Source organism: Pristiophorus japonicus, chromosome 9, assembly GCF_044704955.1.
Source record: "Pristiophorus japonicus isolate sPriJap1 chromosome 9, sPriJap1.hap1, whole genome shotgun sequence".
In the NCBI taxonomy this organism is placed as follows: Eukaryota; Metazoa; Chordata; class Chondrichthyes; family Pristiophoridae; genus Pristiophorus; species Pristiophorus japonicus.
In genome coordinates, this window is record NC_091985.1 from 38848521 (window position 1) to 38868770 (window position 20250).

Consider the following 20250-nt stretch of genomic DNA (forward strand, 5'->3'; position numbering starts at 1 on the left):
CTCCCTTACTCAATCGCGCATGTGTGGGATGACCCTTGATCCCGAAACGCGGGTAAAAATAAAATCCACTGCGCAAGCGCAAAAAAATCCCGAATCCATTGCGCGTGCGCAAAAGAAACCACACAACCATTGCGCATGCGCACAAAGAGAAGAAATTATTTTTTTTGGCTCATGCGCAGTAAGGCCGGTCTGGATCGAACCGGCCTTACACGAGGACTAAGGCCGCCCGCTGCCACAGGCTGCCGCCAGTGTGAGATACCATCAGGTGAAAATTAATGCTTTAATTCTCAGCGCAGATCGGGCAATATTGTTTAATCCTTTTCTTCTAAACGCCCAGTTACCGCCGAGATACGGGCAGTGGTGGCACAAACTGGAAAGTTTAGCCCTATGAATTTCTAAAAATACTAGGAAAAAGCAGTTAATTCTGATTTAATACATAATCCCACCTTCCAGGGCATTGAGAGCACATTAAACTCCTTAGATCTTGGAGCATCATTTGTATCTCTGAAGATAATTTACTCTGGATGTTTGCAATTATGACCAATATTTTTATTTTGTTTGCAGGAATCGATCAGTGATTTCTATTGGTTTTATTCTGGGAAGGACATCATTGATGAACAGGGCCAGCGCAATTTCTCAAAGGCAATCAATGTGGCAAAGCAAGTGTTCAACACACTTACAGAATACATTCAGGTAGAGTCAAGAAAAGAGTCAATACTATTCTAGAATTAGACTTGTTTGGTGACAGGAACAGACATAAGCTGTATATTGGTTTTATCACATGGCCTGGATTTTGCATTAAGAAATAACAGTGAGGCTATCAGCGCTCACCATTATTGAGGAATAAATCAGACAGCAACTTCCAACATCCGCACATGCGCAGTTAAATGTGGCAATCACGAAGGCGCACTCTGATTTGCTCTGCTCCTCATTGTATCAGCATTTCGCCGAGAGATTTGGCATTCAAACACAAGAAGGGCGTGAAGTTGCTGTACTTATCAACTAGATACCCACTAAACATGCCAGAAAAAGTTTGTGATTGTCCATTCAAGTGTAAGCTTAACGGCGGGATAAGTCTTAATTACTACCAACAACCTCTCTGGCACTGAAAATTAACATTTACAAGTGTGGAGTCTCGTTCAGAGAAGTGTGCGGTAATGCATTTGGGGAGGTGCAACAAGGCAATGGAATACACAATAAATGGGAGGATACTAAGAAAAAGAAAGACTTGGATTTATATAGCATCTTTCATGACCACTGGCTGTCTCAAAGTGCTTTACAGCCAATGAAGTACATTTTTGGAGTGTAATGTGGGAAACAACAGTGACTACACTCCAAACAAAGTACTTCATTGGCTGAGAGGTGTGGAGGAACAGAGGGACCTTGAAGTGTATGTCCACAGATCCTTAAAGGTAGCAGGACAGGTCGATAAGGTAGTTAAAAAGGCATACGGAATGCTTTCCTTTATTAGCCGAGGCATAGAATATAAGAGCAGGGAAATTATGCTAGAATTGTATACAACACTAGTTAAAAGTGGATACAGTTCTGGTCAATTTTTGGTGTGGTTCCAAGTGTCAGATACTTGACTGGATGAGCTATCTTGCCTTGATTACCCCAGGAGTGTCGGCCTCCATTATGAACTGAAGTCCTGGGGGCCGAAATTCAGCTCCCCGATAAGGCCGGTTACTGCCGGAAAGCAGCTCACGATGCCGTGTCGAATGGCCGCCAATTGGTAGTCGAATAGCTGCCGCTGGCGAAATTTTCCCCGGTGGTTTTTCCGCCAGTCCCCACTTCCAACCCACTACTGCCGAACCCTCCTAAGTGCGTCATCATCGTGCGCACCGCAATGTCCCACAAGCAAAATTTACCATAGAAAATCTTCCGGCCGTAACTCGGTGCCCTCGATAGTTTTTTCCATCGGTGCGCTGTGTTTGCAGTGTGTGTAAAATGGCGGTGTGGCCACCATTAAAACGGGAGGGCGCACTGAAGCGGCTGCTACCTTATTTATTTTTGTCGGCCTGGCACTCCCTCTTGAGTGCCCGGCCGAAACCCTCCCTGGTGGCCCGGTGAATCTAACGTAAAAAGCTGCAGAGCTCGCAGCGGCCCTCCCCTTTAAGTGACGGGGAGAGATGTGTTAACGTGCCAGTGCGCTGATGACTGACAGTGGCGAACACTCTGCTTGCCTCCACTTCCGCCCCCATTATGACCGACTCCCGCCCTGCTCAAAAAAAAACGACAAAGAGCTGAATTTTGCAAGTGGCCAAAACACAAGAGAAATAAATGGTAGGTGCAACCCATTTCTGGCAGGGGTGAATTTCGGCCTTCTGAAGTGAAACCTGAACTCACAACCACAACCATCTGACTTAGAGGTGAGAGGGCAAATCAAGTAAAACAAGTTAACATTTATAAGTCAAGTTTCTTCAATGAAATATGGAAATGTTATTCTGGTTTAGAAGGTGCCAGTTTTAGTAATCAAGTATTGTAAGCTGAAATGATCCCTGTAAATGATACTGCAATTATACTGAATCTTGTTTACTTCTGTAGGGCCCATGCACTGGAAATCAGCAGAGCCTGGCACACAGCAGGCTATGGGATGCAGTAGTTGGCTTTCTTCATGTCTTTGCCCACATGCAAATGAAACTGTCCCAGGTTAGTAAGGAGGTGGCCACCTAAAGGAGGGTATTGGCATTTACTCTAGACTTAGGGCATGTGCCCATCTCCAGGCAATAGATTTCTAAAGGACAAAAAGATCTGAAAAACTGAGGGATAATTTAACAGGAAAAACTACAATAAAGTGACGTTTTTTTTGTTATAAATTGACTGAACAATACTGAACAATAAATGTAAAAAGTGGTTCCTGCAGTTGTTTCCATACAGCATTCTGCCATTACTTGATCCTTGGTATTCAACTAAAATTCCAGAAATTTAGCAATATAATTCAAAATTAAACATGATATGAGGCTTAAGATGATTTATTACAGTGTCTGCATTTTATAATTTCTAGGATTCTAGCCAAATCGAACTACTGAAGGAGTTGATGGATCTTCAAAAGGACATGGTGGTTATGCTGCTTTCAATGCTAGAAGGTGGGTACGGGTTAGTGAGATAAGATGAGACACAAATAATTGTAATTAACAATTGAAAAAAATAAATATTTAATACATTTTTGAATTCAGAATTAGAACATAAGAAATAGGAGCAGGAGTAGATCCCTCGAGCCTGCTCCGTCGTTCAATAAGATCATGGCTGATCTGATCTTGGCCTCGACTCCACTTTCCTGCTTGTTCCCCCAAAACCTTAACTCCCCTATAGTTCAGAAATCTGTTTATCTCAGCCTTGAATTTATTCAATGACTCAGCTTCCACAGCTCTCTGGGGCAGAGAATTCCAAAGATTCACAACCCTCTGAGAGAAGAAATTCCTCGTCAGCTCCATCTTAAATGGGCGATCCCTTATTCTGAAACTATGCTCCCTAGTTCTAAATTCACCCATGAGGGAAACATCCTCTCAGCATCTACCCTGTCAAGCCCCCTCAGAATCTCATATGTTTCAATAAGATCACCTCTCATTCTTCTGAACTCCAATGAGTACAGGCCCAACCTGCTCAACCTTTCCTCATAAGATGACCCCTTCATCCCAGGAATCAACCTAGTGAACCTTATTTGAACTGCCTCCAATGCAAGTATATCCCTCCTTAAATAAGGAGACCAAAATTGTACACAGTACCCCAGGTGTGGTCTCACCAATACTAGTACAGTTGTAGCAGGACTTCCCTACTTTTATACTCCATCCCCCTTGCAATAAAGGCCAACATTGCATTTGCCTTTCTAATTATTTGCTGTACCTGCATACTAACTTATTGTGTTTCATGTAGGAGAACACCCAGACTCCTCTGTACTGCAGCATTCTGTAGTCACCATTTAAATAACTACAATTACTCTTAATTCTGCTTGTTCTTTTGCCTCTCCACCCATTCTTAATCTGTCCCATTTTTAACTCTGCTTTTTTCTACCTGAAATGATCTAATCTTGTCTTCTCTATTCCTTATTTCTCCAAAATAGAACCATGGAACTTTACAGCATAAAAGGAGGCTACTCGGCCCATCATTGCTGTGCTAGCTCTGTGCTAGAGTAATCCAAGGCTAATCCCACTGTCCCACATTTGGCCTGTAGCGCTGTATTTTTCACTGCTATAAATATCTGTTCAATTTTCCCTTAAAGGATGTAATGGTCTCTGCCCCAAACACTCTCTGTGGCAAAGAATCTCATGCACCAACCACCCTGTACATAAGGAAATTTGTCTTAGCAGCTCTCCGCACTCTCAGTAATAATTTTAAATTAATGACCCCTCATCACTGAGTCCCCATTCAAAGGATGTAGTCTTTCTCTGTTCACGTTATCAAAAGCTTTTAGGATTTAAAAAATCCTATTAGACCTCCTCTAGCCTTCTCCGCTCCAGTAAAAATAGTCCTAATATCTCACGTTCCTCCTCAGAACTACAGTTTCCCATCCCTCGAATTATTTTGGTGACCCTATACTGTACACTCTCTTTAATGTACTTTCTATAATGGGGCACTAAAAACTGCATACAATACTTTAACTGTGGATTAAATGTTTTGTATTAATTTACCATTACTTTTTTACTCTTGTGCTCGGTAACTTATTTATAAAACCCAACATTGTATTGACATTTTTTTATGGCTTTATCTAACCTCACTCGTACTTTCAAGGAATTATGCATTTGAACCCCTAGGTCTCTTGTGCCTTCACGTCCTTCTCTATCTTTACATTGTGTATACTTCTATCCATTGTTTTTCCTTCCAATTACTTATCCATATTAACTTGCAACTACCATATTAACTGCCCATTCTGCTAGCCTGTTTGTGTCTTTCTGAAATGTCTCACTGTATAAAACACCTCCTTCTGTATCACCAGCAAATTTTGAGATTATGTTTCCCAAACCCATGTCTGAATCATCTGTATATACTAAGAACAAAAGTGGACCCAAAACACTGACCACTGGGGTACACACCTGCCAAGCCTTCTCCTATCCATGCAGCCCCATTTGACTCTAACTCTTTATTCCCAGTCCATCAACAAATGTTGTTACATTTCTGCTACATTTTCACTTATACCATATGCCTGAATTTTTCTGAGTCTGTTGTGAGACACCTTATCGAACACCTTCTGAAAGCCATATATACTACATCTACTGCATTCCCTTTATCTCTTCAAACAGGCATGTCTTCAAAAAAAGAATTGAAGATGAGGGAAACTGTTATTAAAAAAGCGGATTTAATTGGCTAAAAAATATCTCTGAAGGCCACCTTTTGGCCAATTGAAAGCTAGAAAAGTTGATTGGCATAGTCCAGCAACTATGTCCATCTTTGGTGCATTGTAACATGTCAAAACAGCAGGGGCCTGCTGATGGACAATGACAACAGCAACTTGCATTTATACAGCATTTTTAAAGTTAAAAACATTTCAAGGTGATTTATAGTTAAGCGAATGGACCTGAACCAGGGAAGAATATGTTACGTGGGGAGGGGAAGTGAAAGCTTAGTTGAGGAGATGGTTTTGAGTGGATTATTTAAAGGAGGATAGATAGGTGGAGTGGTTTAGGGAAGAGGAGCCAAGGGTTGGAAGGCTTTGCTGCTGATGTTGGGCTGAAGGAAAGGTGGATGCACAAAAAGCCAGAATCAAAAGGATGAAGAATTTTGTGGGTAATCAAACTGGATGAGCTTGTGGAAGTAGGGAGTTGTGAGGCCATGGAGAGATTTAAAAATGAGCATCTAAATTTTAAGTTGTTGAGGGGTAGGAAGTAAATGTAGATCAGCGAGGACAGAGGTGATGGGTGAGTTTGATAAACAAGAAGCAGGTAGCAGAGTTTTGCACAAATTAGATTTTATAGAGATAGGAAACCAGCAAGAAGAAGGTAGAAATGAGCGATCTTAAGTGATGTAGAGGATACTGGGTCTGAAACTTTGCTCAGGGTCACACAGGATGCTAAGGTTGTCAAAAATCTGGCTCAGCCTGAGATAGTGGCTGGAAAGGGTGCTGAATTCAGTCGTAAGGCAGCAGTTGTGTATCATTGACATACATATTGAAACTGACTGCAGATGAAGTGGCCAAATTGCAGCGTGTAGATGAAGAAGAGGAGGAGGCCAAGGATAGGTCCTGGGGCTTTGGAGAGGCTGGTGCAGGGGAGGGAGGAGACATCATTGCTACAACTGCTCTGGCTATGTTCAGATTGGTAGTAAGGAACCATGCAAAGGCAGTCCCATGATGGAAACATGTTATAGGAAGTTTGCCCAGCCATGTTGAATGCTGTTGAGAAATTGAGAAGCACAAGATGGGATAATACTTTGGCTCGGGACAGTTTTGGGACTGTGAGAATAGAGGACTATAAGTGTTCTAGTAGAGTGTTATGGGAGAGTTAGGCATGATGATGACGATGATTGATGATGAAATTTTCAACAACCTTGGGGAAGAAAGCGAGGTTGGAACTGGATGGTAGTTGGCAAAAGGCTCAAAGGTGTGGGGTGCAGGGAAGTACTCTTGCTCCTCTCGGTCTACAAGAAAACCTTTAATAACATTTAAATAAGATTACCTTCTAGGATCCATGGGCATGTTCCTCCTTGGTGGCAGGTTTCCTTGGCGAGGCCTGCACTCGCATCAAGATCTGCAATTCGTCATGGGACCCTGACCGTTGTATATTCTCCGCAGGGTGGCAAAGGCCTCCAAGACTGCCCCAAATGTGCCTGTAAAAATGGTGCGGGGCATCAGTGCAGCATCCTTCTGGCGAGAAGGGCGATGTCTCTATTTTAACCTCCTGCACACTCTGTTCTCATCGGGTACCAGGGGTTACAATCGAGCCTTTGGTTTATAAAATATTATGCACAACTATGGGGTGACAAAGTCTGATTAGATCAAATCAATTAAATCATGCAATACTAAACAAAGCAAACACTTACTTAATTTACTAGTGAAGAAATGTTGTTACTAAAGAATAGATAATGGACCAAATGTAACGTTATATGAATTATTTACTTCAGGCAATGTCGTCAACGGGACTATTGGCAAGCAGATGGTGGACATGTTGGTGGAGTCTTCAAACAACGTGGAAATGATTCTCAAATTCTTTGACATGTTCCTTAAGCTAAAGAACCTAACCTCATCTGATGCATTCAAAGAATACGATCCTGATAGCAAAGGGCTGATCTCCAAGAGGGACTTCCAGAAGGCCATGGAGAGTCATAAACACTACACGCAGTCAGAAACTGAATTCCTACTCTCCTGCGCAGAGACTGATGAGAATGAGATGCTGGATTATGAAGAATTTGTTGAAAGGTTTCATGAACCTGCAAAAGATATTGGTTTCAATGTTGCGGTTCTGCTCACCAACTTGTCGGAGCACATGCCCCACGACACTCGGCTGCAGACCTTCCTTGAGTTGGCAGAGAGTGTTCTCAACTATTTTCAACCATTTCTAGGCCGTATAGAGATTATGGGAAGTGCCAAGCGGATTGAGAGGGTATACTTTGAGATCAGTGAGTCTAGTAGGACTCAGTGGGAGAAGCCTCAAGTAAAGGAGTCTAAGAGGCAATTCATCTTTGATGTTGTAAATGAAGGAGGAGAGAAAGAAAAGATGGAACTATTTGTGAATTTCTGTGAAGACACTATCTTCGAAATGCAGTTAGCAGCACAAATCTCAGAGTCTGATTCCACTGAGAGGTCTGTAAGTAAAGAGGAGACTCAAAAGGATAAAATGGAGGAAGAAGATCCCAAAATGAGCTTTTTTTCCATGACAACAATTCGATCTGCCTTATTGGCTCTCAGGTACAATGTGATGATGCTCATGAAGTTGCTCACAACTAAAAGCCTCAAAAAGCAGATGAAGAAAATGAAAAAAATGACAATGAAGGACATGATTATGACCTTGTTCTCTTTCTACTGGAGTTTATTGATCGGATTCTCCCATTTTGTATTCAGTGTTTTCCGTGGATTCTTCCGCATCATGTATAGCACTTTCTTGGGTGGAAGCCTTGTTGAGGGAGCCAAGAAGATTAAAGTGACTGAACTTTTAGCCAACATGCCAGATCCAACGCATGATGAGGTACGAGGTGAAGTTGGAGAAGGAGAGGGGAAAGTTACACGATCAACCCTGCCTTCTGAAGACTTGACTGATCTGACAGCTATCACCGAGGAGAGTGACTTCCTATCTGATATCTTTGGTTTAGACCTACGACGCGAGGGAGGCCAGTACAAGCTAATACCACATAATCCAAACGCGAGCATGAGTGATCTAATTAGTCCACCCTCTCCTACTGTACCACTTCCAGAACTTCAAAGCAGCCACCAGGTGATGCATAACACTAGCTATCCTCTTACGGTGGTTCCTAAAGAGTTGCGGCAGAGTTTCTAGTTCTTCCTTGCCTGCAATCAATCGGGTAAATTCAGCAATCGTATGCTCAAAGCGAAGGTGAATCAGAGTTAGGGCTACAACATTGTAGATCTAATTCTTCACCCAGCACTTGTTTTGAATGTGGCTCTCTGCTGGAAGAGTGGGATTGCTAAATTTACCCGTATATATACTTGTGAAGAAATTTATAATTTTTTGATTTGAATTTTTATAGTTTATCAATATCATTAACATCAGAGACATCAGAATAAATCCAGTATTCTTATTTACTCATTCCATTCCACTCGCTTGAGTTTATATGGAAACTGCACACATTAAGATTAAAAGCATATTATGACATTTTTCAACATAACCAGTGGAATTAAATTAAATGTCGCTAGCCATGCTATTTTTAAAATTTGTTCATGGGATGTGGGCGCCACTGACAAGGCCAGCATTTATTACCCAACCCTAATTGCCCTTGAGAAGGTGGTGATGAGCCCCAGAGGGCACTGAAAAGTCAACCACATTGCTGTAGGTCTGGAGTTACATATAGGCCAGACCAGGTAAGTGCGGTAGATTTCCTTCCCTGAAGGACATTAATGAACCAGGTGGGTTTATAACAGTTATGACAATTATTGACATCATGGTCACCATTACTGATACTAGTTTTTTTTAATTCCAGATTTATTTAATTAACTGAATTTAAAAATTCCCCAGCTGCCATGGTGGGATTTGAACTCATATTTCTGGACCATTAGTCCAGACCTCATTACCTGTCTAGTAACATAACCACTATGCTACTATACCCTCATGGGCATAGGTTTACAGATTGTTAATGTTCACAGCTACACAGATCTACCTATGGCTGCCCTAAATTCTTGCTCACTATTCCAGTTCATCAACTACCCACTTTCAGCTGGACCCTCTCTTTAATACCTAAATCTTTGTTTACCACCATCTCAAACATGATCTAACTCGTAATCTGATCCAATCCCATTCTTTACATCCACTAAAATTTTACCCCCTTGGTCATTCGTCTTGGTGTTAAAATTTTCCTTGGGTTAAACATTCACACAATCACGATTTAATAATAAAAAGACCCGTTTTACTTGAATCATTGTATACTCGAATGTATTCCTAGGATGAAATAACAAAAGAAGATAAGACAGATGAGAAAGAAGACCATAAAGTTGAATCAGAAAAAGCTGAGTGAGTATTTTGATGAATCAGAACCCTTTCCATATTACTTTCCTTTAACGAGGTGAGGATGCACACAGGGGACTTTTATCAAAAGAAATTACACCATGAAAAAAATAGGTAAATTTTCAACTTCACTGCTTGGGCAGTAATCTGGTGGAGTGGATCACTCCACCATTATTGAACCCGTCCAATTTTCATTCTGCACTGCCGTGTTACTACCCAGGCAGTGAGGATGGCAATCTTCCCCAACGGTTTCCTTGGTGCGATTGGCTCACATGCAGTTGACAAACATTGGCACTTTTGATAAAACTTGATTGATCATTCTGGTGTTTACCTTTTCTCTTCCAATTTCCTCTGCTACTGTCCCAAGTGGGAACATCAGAACTTGGTTTAACTCCAGAGGTGCTGGGGAGTTATGTCCACATGTCTTGATGTGATTATCAATGGCCTATTCATCTGGGTGGGGTAGGGGAGGGAGACATCACAACCTGTGATCACTCAACATGCAAGCATCTAGGGCTGGATTTTCTGCTAATTTGTGCCTCGTTTCGCGTTGTGGCGCTGTGGACGTCAAACGGGGCGTCCAGGATTTAGCGCTCGGCCGGAAGTCTCGGCAATGGTTTTGCAGTGGCGCAAAAACTTCCCGCCCCGCCCTCCGTTTTGAACGTCATGATGACATCAATCATCGTACAAGGCTGCACTAGCGCCCCGGGAGGAAACTTTTGGCCCTAACACCTGATTTAGCGACCGGCCTAGAACCCGATCGAAAAAACCAGGCAGTCCCAGGGTGCAGCAAGCACAATTGGCGGTATATTTAAAGGGAGGTTGGATGATCTTATATCGCAGTTTCAGTGACTGCCATGGTTTCGTGAGGCTAGAATTTAAAGCAGCACTTTTACGCAATTTAACCCTTTGTTTTCAAGGTCAGTAATGTGCAGCATCTCGCAGCACGCTACACATTGCTGCATTCGCTAAGTGACAATGGCACTGTACGCATGCAGAATGGCCTTCAGAAAGTTCCCGATGATTAGGGACAGCCGGAATGAGAGGGCTATGGTGTTTGGATGATTTGTAGGCTTCCCTGCGAGCACCAACACAGAATGGAGCACAGAGGTTTTCCGAAACAGAAAGGGATATCACTCCCTAAACATTCAGTTGGTGTGCGACCACACTCAGTGATCCTCACAGTCAATGCCCGCTATCAAGCGAGCATACATGATGCTTTCATCTTACGTGAGAGCAGTATCACACAAATGTTTCAGCGACAAAGATAAGGTCAGAGCTGGCTGATTGAGGACAAAGGATACGGCCTGGCCACCTGACTCATGATCCCCGCCCACTCTGGAACCCTGCCACAGACGGCGAGCGGTGCTATAATGACAACCATGCAGCCACTCACAACATCATTGAACAGACAATTGGCATGCTGAAGCAGCACTTCCGATGCCTGGACCGTTCTGGAGGCAGCCTTCAATACTCCCCTCAGCAGGTCTGCGAATTCATTGTCATGCGCTGCATGCTACACAACTTAGCCATCATGAAAGGACAGGCATTGCCAATGGGGATTGCAGGACCACCTCAAGAGGAGGAGGAAGACAAGGAAGAGGAGCCTGCTGAGGAACCCATACCCCGATCACCACAACCACGAGGGAGGCAGCGTGGAGATGTGGCTGGTGCAAGAGCCTTATGTTGGCAGCTCATCATTGACCAGTTTGCTTGAACGGGGAAGGGGAGATTGTGCAAATCAGACACAAGACAGCAATGTCAAAGGTCAAACAACAATTTTTACCAACATTGAACAGTTTCAATTTCCGCCCCCCCCCCCCCCCACAAAACCTAAATGATACAGTAGTGAAACACTTATGGACACAGAACGGATCCCTGCAATCAGCAACATCGAAAGTAACAAAAAACTGCATCCTGCAGTGCACAACATTTAAAGAGAAAAAAAAAATGCTTCTTGCAGTGAGCAACATCTAAAGGGACAATGAATTGTTGCCAGCCCTTAGTGGGTCTTAAACAAACTTCCCTGTCCCGCGCCCCCTAACCACTTTCCCTTCAGCCCCCTCCCATCCGTGCTACTCCTCAATGGGGTCTCAGGGCGTACAGCAAGGCTGCTGTGTTGGGGGGACAGACAATGGAGACGGTGTCTGAATAGGCACTGGACCAGCTCCTGGTCTGGAAGGCCCGGCTTTCGACTGGTGCACTTCTTCCTCGGCGTTAGCAGTCACAGGTGGCTGGGGTGTCAACCATCTATGGGGCATGGTTGGCGAGTGAGTGGTGGGAGCCGAAATGCTGTCATCCTGAGGAATGAGACCACCTCCCATTTCCCTGGAGCCACTGACTCTCCGACGGGGCTGGGTCTTAGCAACCAGAACACGATATTTACAAACAACTTGCTGGCCTGCTTCGGCACCGTCACTTCCCCGTGGGACAGTGGGGAACGCAGAGAGTATGGATGCAGACACGGACGGCATCACCTGCCCAAGCTCAAGCAAAGTTTGTGCCTGTGATGCGCCCGAGTCTGCAGCGGCACGTGCCACACTCTATGGAACGCCACTGTCTGAATGGCACTGCTCGAGGCCATCAGCCTCTGTGTGAGGGCAATGATGGCCTCGCTGGACTCCCGACTCGCGATGACAATCTGCGATGCTGCCTCCGCAACAGTCGCAGTGAGCTTATCAATGCTCGCTGGGATTCCTCCCAATTCATTAATAAGATCACTGTGCATCACTGTGGTTTTCCTGGACATTTCCACCAGGTCCACTTCAGTGTCTGCCTGAATGTTAGCAGACCGACTTTGCCGACTCACACTCCGGAGAGCTGGCCTGCGGGATTCCACCCCAGCACGGCGTTGCTGCACGCCACAGGCGCCAGGAGCCTCCGAATCCTCAAAGTCCAGGAAGTCAGCGTCATCGCCAGAAGTACTTCACCCCGATGGGGCAACTGGTGGGCTCGGATGCTCCGCCGGAGCAGTGTCCTCCAGTACCTCGTTGTCGGCCGCATGGCCTGAAGTGGAAGACTCCCTCAAGGGAGGCTGCACCTCTGGTCATCTGGAAGTAGAAAACAACAGACGAATATACATGCTGAGGGCCAGGATGTGTCGGGATTCGTCGCCGACCTACGACGTCTTGCTGAGCCGTGTAAGTTCGGGAACGTGTTGGAAGACATGTTGCGAGATTTCTTCATAATAGGCATCAACCATGATGTGATTCTTCGGAAGTTATTGGCCGAAGAGAGGCTGGATTTGAGAAAGGCCATCACGACTGCCCAGGCATGCATGACGACTGATGATAATTTGAGGCAGATATCATTGAAGAGTCGGAGCTCCACAGTAGGTACTGTAAACAAGATTGTGTCATCTTCTGGCAGAGCTGCTTATGGCAGGGCCGACTCGACTGCTTATGTGAAACCTATAGCTGCTCAGAGTCCGCCACATGGTATGAATCTGATTTCACCTTGTTGGCGTTGTGGGGGCAATCAGCGGCCTTATCAGTATTGGTTTAAACACTATGCCTGTAATGGCTGTTCGAAAGTGGGGCACCTTCAGAGAATGTGCCCACAACTGAGCAAGTGTGCTGCCACTCATCGCATTGTTGATGATGACCAGTCCAGTGCTGGCCCGGATACGCAACCCGGGGAGGAAGTGTATGGTCTGTATTCGTTCTTTGGAAAGAGCCAGCCAATAATCGTTAATGTGAAGCTGAATGACGTGCCTGTATCAATGGAGCTGGACACGGATGCGAGTCAGTCGATAATGAGCCAAAGGACATTTGACAAGCTGTGGGACACTGAGGCTGTGAAGCCTAAGCTGAGTCCTTACACTGAGGATCTCATACGAGTGATTGGCAGTACAGTAGTCAAAGTGCCATATGATGGTGTGGTTCATGATCTACCATTATGGATCATCCCAGATAATGGTCCAACGCTGTTCGTCAGGAATTGGCTTGAGAAAGTCAAGTGGAACTGGAATGATGTCAAAGCATTGTCCTCGGTGGATGACACTTTGTGTGCTCAAGTGCTGAAGAAGTTTCCATCTTTGTTTGAACGGGGCATTGGTAATTTTATTGGAGCCAAGGTGCAGATTCACTTGGATTCTGATGCAAAGCCTGTCTATCATAAAGCTTGGTCTGTTCCTTACATGATGAGGGAGAAGGTTGAAATTGAGCTTGACAGACTCCAACGTGAAGGGATCATATCACCGGTCGAGTTTAACGAGTGGGCCAGTCCCATTGCTCCTGTATTGAAGAGGGATGGCACTGTCAGGATTTGTGGAGACGACAAGGTTACAACTAACGGATTTTCAAAACAGGATCATTATCCGTTACCGAAGGCTGATGACTTGTTCGCCATGTTAGCTGGTGGAAAGTCATTCATTAAACTAGATATGACATCGGCCTATTTGACACAGGAGTTTGTCGGCACTTCAAAGAAACTCATCTGCATCAACACCCATAAAGGACTATTTGTCGACAACAGGTGTTATAGAAACATAGAAAATAGGTGCAGGAGTACCTATATTCAATATGATCATGGCTGATCTTGCAACTTCAGCACCACATTCTTGCTTTCTCCTCATAACCTTTGATCCCTTTAGCCGTAAGGGCCACATCTAACTCCCTTTTGAATATATCTAACGAATTGACCTCAACAAGTTTCTGTGGTAGAGAATTTCACAGGTTCACAATTCTCTGAGTGAAGAAGTTTCTCCTCATCTCGTTCGTAAATGGCTTAGCCCTTATCCTTAGACTGTGACTCCTGGTTCTGGACTTACCCAACATTGGGAACATTCTTCCTGCATCTAACCTGTCTAAACCCGTCAGAATTTTATATGTTTCTATGAGATCCCCTCTCATTCTTCTAAATTCCAGTAAATATAAACCTAGTCGATCCAGTCTTTCTTCATATGTCAGTGCTGCCAAGCCGGGAATCAGTCTGGTGAACCTTCGCTGAACTACCTCAATAGCAAGAAAGTCCTTCCTCAGATTAGGAGACCAAAACTTACACAATATTCAAGGTGTGGCCTCACCAAGGCCCTGTACAACTGCAGTAAGACCTCCCTGCTCCTATACTCAAAACCTCAAATCCTCTCGCTATGAAGGCCAACATGCCATTTGTTTTCTTCACCGCCTGCTGTACCTGCATGCCCAGGTCTCGTTGCATCTCCCCTTTCCTAATCTGTCACCATTCAGAAAATATTCTGGCTCCCTGTTTTTGCCATCAAAGTGGATAACCTCACATTTATCCACATTATACTACATCTGCCATGCATTTGCCAAGTCACCCTGCAGCCTCTTGGCATCCTCCTCACAGCTCACACTGCACCCAGCGTAGTATCATCGGCAAACTTGGAGATATTACATTCAGTTCCTTCGGCCAAATCATTAATGCATATTGTAAATAGCTGGGGGCCCAACACTGAACCTTGTGGTACCGCACTAGTCACTGCCTGCCATTCTGAAAAGGACCCATTTATTCCTACTCTATGAGGAGAGACTGGATCAACTGGGCCTTTATATACTGAAGTTTAGAAGGATGAGACAGGATCTCATAGAAACTTATAAGATTCTGAAGGGACTGGACAGGTTAGATGCGGGAAGAGTGTTCCCGATGATGGGGAAGTTAAGAACCAGGGGACACAGTCTTAGGATAAGGGGTAGGCCATTTAGGACCGAGATGAGAAGGAACTTCTTCACTCAGAGAGTTGTTAACCTGTGGAATTCCCTACCGCAGAGAGTTGTTGATGCCAGTTCGTTGGATATATTCAAGAGGGAGTTACGGCTAAGAGGATCAAGGGGTATGGAGAGAAAGCAGGAAAGGGGTACTAAGGGAATGATCAGCCATGATCTTATTGAATGGTGGTGCAGGCTCGAAGGGCCGAATGGCCTACTCCTGCACCTATTTTCTATGTTTTCCTGTCTGCCAACCAGTTCTCTATCCACGTCAATACATTGCCCCAAATAACATGTGCTTTAATTTTGCACACTAATCTTTTGTGTGGGACCTTGTCAAAAGCCTTTTGAAAGTCCAAATACACCACATCCACTGGTTCTCCCTTGTCCACTCTACTAGTTACATCTTCAAAAAATTCTAGAAGATTTGTAAAGCATGATTTCCCCTTCATAAATCCATGCTGACTTGGATCGATCCTGTCACTGCTTTGCAAATGCGCTGCTATTACGTCTTTAATAATTGATTCCAACAATTTCCCCACTACCGATGGCAGGCTAACCGGTCTATAATTCCCTGTTTTCTCTCTCCCTCCTTTTTTAAAAAGTGGGGTTACTTTCGCTACCTTCCAATCCATAGGAACTGATCCAGAGTCTACAGAATGTTGGAAAATGACCACCAATGCATCCACCATTTCAAGGGCCACTTCCTTAAGTACTCTGGGATGCAGACTATCAGGCGCTGGGGATTTATTGGCCTTCAATCCCATCAATTTCCCTAACACAATTTCCTGCCTAATAAGGATATCCTTCAGTTCTTCCTTCTCGCGAGACCCTCGGTCCCCTAGTATTTCCGGAAGGTTATTTGTGTCTTCCTTAGAGAAGACAGAATCAAAGTATTTGTTCAATTTGTCTGCCATTTCTTTGTTCCCCGTTATAAATTCACCTGATTCTGACTGCAGGGGACCTACATTTGTCTTCACTAATCGTTTTCTCTTCACATACCTATAGAAGCTTTTGCAGTCAGTTTTTATGTTCCCTGCATGCTTACTCTCATATTTTCATTTCCCCCTCCTAATTAAACCCTTTGTCCTCCTCTGCTGAATTCTAAATTTCTCCCAGTCCTCAGGTTTGTTGCTTTTTCTAGCCAATTTATATGCCTCTTCCTTGGATTTAACACTATCCCTAATTTCCCTTGTTAGCCACGGTTGAGCCATCTTCCCCGTTTTATTTTTACGCCAGACAGGGATGTACAATTGTTGAAGTTCATCCATGTGATCTTTAAATGTCTGCCATTGCCTATCCACTGTCAACTCTTTTAGTATCATTCGCCAGTCTATCCTAGCCAATTCACATGTCATATCTTCAAAGTTACCTTTCTTTGGGTTCAGGACCCTAGTCTCTGAATTAACTGTGTCACTCTCCATCTTAATGAAGAATTCTACCATATTATGGTCACTCTTCTCCAAGGGGCCTCGCACAACAAGATTTCCAATTAATCCTCTCTCATTACACAAGACCCAGTCTAGGATGGCCTGCTCTCGAGTTGGTTCCTCGACACATTGGTCTAGAAAACCATCCTTTATACACTCCAGGAAATCCTGCTCCACCGTATTGCTACCAGTTTGGATAGCCCAATCTATATGTAGATTAAAGTCACCCATGATAACTGCTGTACCTTTATTGCACGCATCCCTAATTTCCTGTTTGATGCCATCCCCAACCTCACTACCACTGTTTTGTGGTCTGTACATAACTCCCGCTAGCGATTTCTGCCCTTTGGTGTTCCGCAGCTCTACCCATGCAGATTCCACATCATCCAAGCTCATGTCCTTCCTTACTATTGCGTTAATCTCCTCTTTAACTAGCAACGCTACCCCACTTCCTTTTCCTTTCTGTCTATCCTTCCTGAATATTGAATACCCTTGGATGTTGAGTTCCCAGCCTTTTGGAATTCGTTCGGCTGCAACCATATTTCAGAGGAATATGGAGAGTCTACTGAAGTCCGTTCCTAGAACTGTCATGTTTCAAGATGACATTCTGGTCACAGGTCACGACACTGCTGAACATCTGCATGATCTTGAAGAAGTCCTACATCGTCTGGACAAAGTGGGACTCAGGCTGAAACGTTCGAAGTGTGTCTTCATGGCACCTGAAGTTGAATTCCTGGGGAGGAAGATTGCTGCTGATGGCATCAGGCCCACTGATTCGAAAACCAAGGCCATCAAAAATGCAGGCCTCAGAATGTGATGGAGCTGCATTTGTTCCTTGGGCTACTCAACTACTTTGCTAATTTTTTATCCAGAGTGAGCACTTTATTAAAGCCACTGCACATGCTACTCAGAAAAGGCGACAACTGGATCTGGGGTGTGTCTCAAGATAGAGCCTTTGAGAAAGCTAAGAATCTGCTCTGTTCAAACAAGTTGCTTGTTCATTATGATCCGAGTAAGTGTCTTGTATTGGCCTATGATGCTTCATCATATGGGGTTGGGTGTGTACTCCAACAAGCAAATGATTCGGGTAAGCTACAACCTGTTGCGTATGCTTCGAGAAGCTTGCAAAAGACGGAAAGAATTGTAGAAAAAGAAGCTTTGGCCTGTGTGTTTGGGATCAAAAAGATGCATCAGTACCTGTTTGGTCTTCGTTTTGAGCTCGAAATGGATCACAAGCCACTCATTTCATTGTTTTCAGAAAACAAAGGTATTAATACCAATCCATAGGTGGGCGTTGACATTGTCTGCCTATGATTAAGTTATTCGTCATAGACCTGGCACTGAGAATAGTGCCGATGCACTGAGTCTTCTGCCATTGCCCCCACCTGAAGTGGAGATGCCTCAACCTGCAGATCTACTGTTAGTAATGGATGCTTTTGAGAGTGAAGCAACTCCTGTCACTGCTCAACAAGTTAGGATCTGAAGCAGCCATGACCCTATTTTATCGGTTGCGAATTGTTGTGTCCTCAGTGGTGATTGGTCCGCGATAACTATGGAGATGTGTGATGAGACTAAACCTTACAACCATCGCAAAGATGAGCTGGCCATTCAATCAGATTGTTTACTGTGGGGTAATCGTGTCATACCTAAGAAAGGTAGAGAAATATTTGTACGTGAACTACATAGCACTCATCCCGGTATTGTCATGATGAAAGCCATTGCTAGATCTCATGTATGATGGCCTGGAATTGACTCTGATCTGGAATCATGTGTGCATCAGTTCATTACTTGCATGCAGCTAAGTAAAGTACCAGCGGAATCTCCGCTGAGTCGTTGGTCTTGGCCATCTAAACCATGGTCGAGGATCCGCATCGATTTTGCGGGCCTTTTCATGGGAAAGATGTTTTTTGTCATGGTGGATGCATATTCAAAGTGGATAGTATTGTGTTCCTAACACAGATGAGGCTACACACAGGGAGGTTAAAGTAACAGTGACCTCGGTCTTTAATAAGACACTCCAGAGTGAGGAACAGGCCTTAGGGGCCGGCTTATATACAATGCTCCCAAGGGATGCTGGGATCCCTTGGGACTTCAGGGGATGAGCTCCCTGGTGGCGGAACAGGGGAGTGCATGCTTTACAGATACACAACAGATAGAGTGTATTATTATGTCATCCAGTATATCTACAGCTACTATTGAGAGCCTTCGTGTCATGTTTGCTACTCATGGTTTGCCTGACATTGTTGTGAGCGACAACGGACCTTGGTTCACAAGTCTTGAGTTTCAGGAGTTCATGAAACTCAATGGTATCAGATATGTGAGGTCAGCTCCATCCAAACCTGCTTCTAATAGTCAAGCAGAGCGTGCTGTTCAAACGATCAAGCAAAGTATGAAACGTGTAACTCAGTGTTCACTGCAGGGTATGAGCTCCCTGGTGGTGGAACATGGGAGTGCATGCTTTACAGATACACAACATCACTCCCCCCCCACCAAAGTCAAAGTGAAAACTATTTACAAGGTGAGGCGGTCGGGAGCCTTTCTTTCCCTGGTGGACTGCCTCGGTACAAATGTCTGTTCTGGTGTGTTGGCTGTGCCCTCGCTGGGCTGGCGTGTTGTTGGCCCTGCAGGGCTGCTAGGTGAGCCCTGGCCTTGCTGGGCTGTTGGGCGTGATGGGTTCAATTTCCTGGTCCGGCGTGGTGTCGTTGATCCTTTGGGTGTGTGTTGTGGGCTCGAAAAAGGTGGTGTCTGCTGTGGGTTGTTCAGGGCAGTCTGTGAACCGCAGCCTCGTTTGGTCCAGGTGCTTTCTGCAAATTTGTCCATTGTCTAGTTTGACTACAAACACCCTACTCCCTTCTTTAGCTATCACTGTGTCCACAATCCATTTGGGACCATGTCCATAATTTAGCACATACACAGGGTCATTCAGATCAATTTCCCGTGACACCGTGGCGCGACCATCGTTTACATTTTGTTGCTGCCACCTGCTCTCTACCTGATCATGTAGGTTTGGGTGAACCAGCGAGAGTCTGGTTTTAAGTGTCCTTTTCATGAGTAGCTCAGCCGGGATCACCCCTGTGAGTGAGTGGGGTCTCGTAGCTGAGCAGTACTCGGGACAGGCGGGTTTGGAGTGAGCCTTCTGTGACTCGTTTAAAGCTCTGTTTGATGGTTTGTACTGCCCGCTCTGTCTGCCCATTGGAGGCTGGTTTAAACGGGGCCGAGGTGACATGTTTGATCCCTTTGCGGGTCATGAATTCTTTAAATTCGGCACTGGTGAAACATGGCCCGTTGTCACTGACCAGTATGTCAGGCAGGCCGTGGGTGGCAAACATGGCCCTCAGGCTTTCAATGGTGGCGGTGGCGGTGCTTCCCGACATTATTTCACATTCAATCCATTTTGAAAAAGCACCCACCACCACCAGGAACATTTTAACGAGAAACGGGCCCGGATAGTCGACATGAATCCTCAACCATGGTCAGGAGGGCCAGGACCACAAACATAGTGGTGCCTCTCTGGATGCGTTGCTCAACTGTGCACATACGCTGCAT

The 20250-nt window shown here is 44.7% G+C and overlaps 1 protein-coding gene across 1 annotated transcript in view; it reads left to right on the forward strand.

Annotated features, from left to right (window-relative positions):
* Positions 1–20250, forward strand: part of ryr2a (ryanodine receptor 2a (cardiac)) — a 924147-nt gene that overhangs the window by 773671 nt on the left and 130226 nt on the right. Inside the window, exons 86-90 of the mRNA XM_070890953.1 lie at positions 565–693; positions 2545–2649; positions 3005–3086; positions 7054–8360; positions 9544–9611. Coding sequence (XP_070747054.1) covers positions 565–693; positions 2545–2649; positions 3005–3086; positions 7054–8360; positions 9544–9611 — 1691 coding nt within the window. The remainder of the gene's footprint in view (positions 1–564; positions 694–2544; positions 2650–3004; positions 3087–7053; positions 8361–9543; positions 9612–20250) is intronic.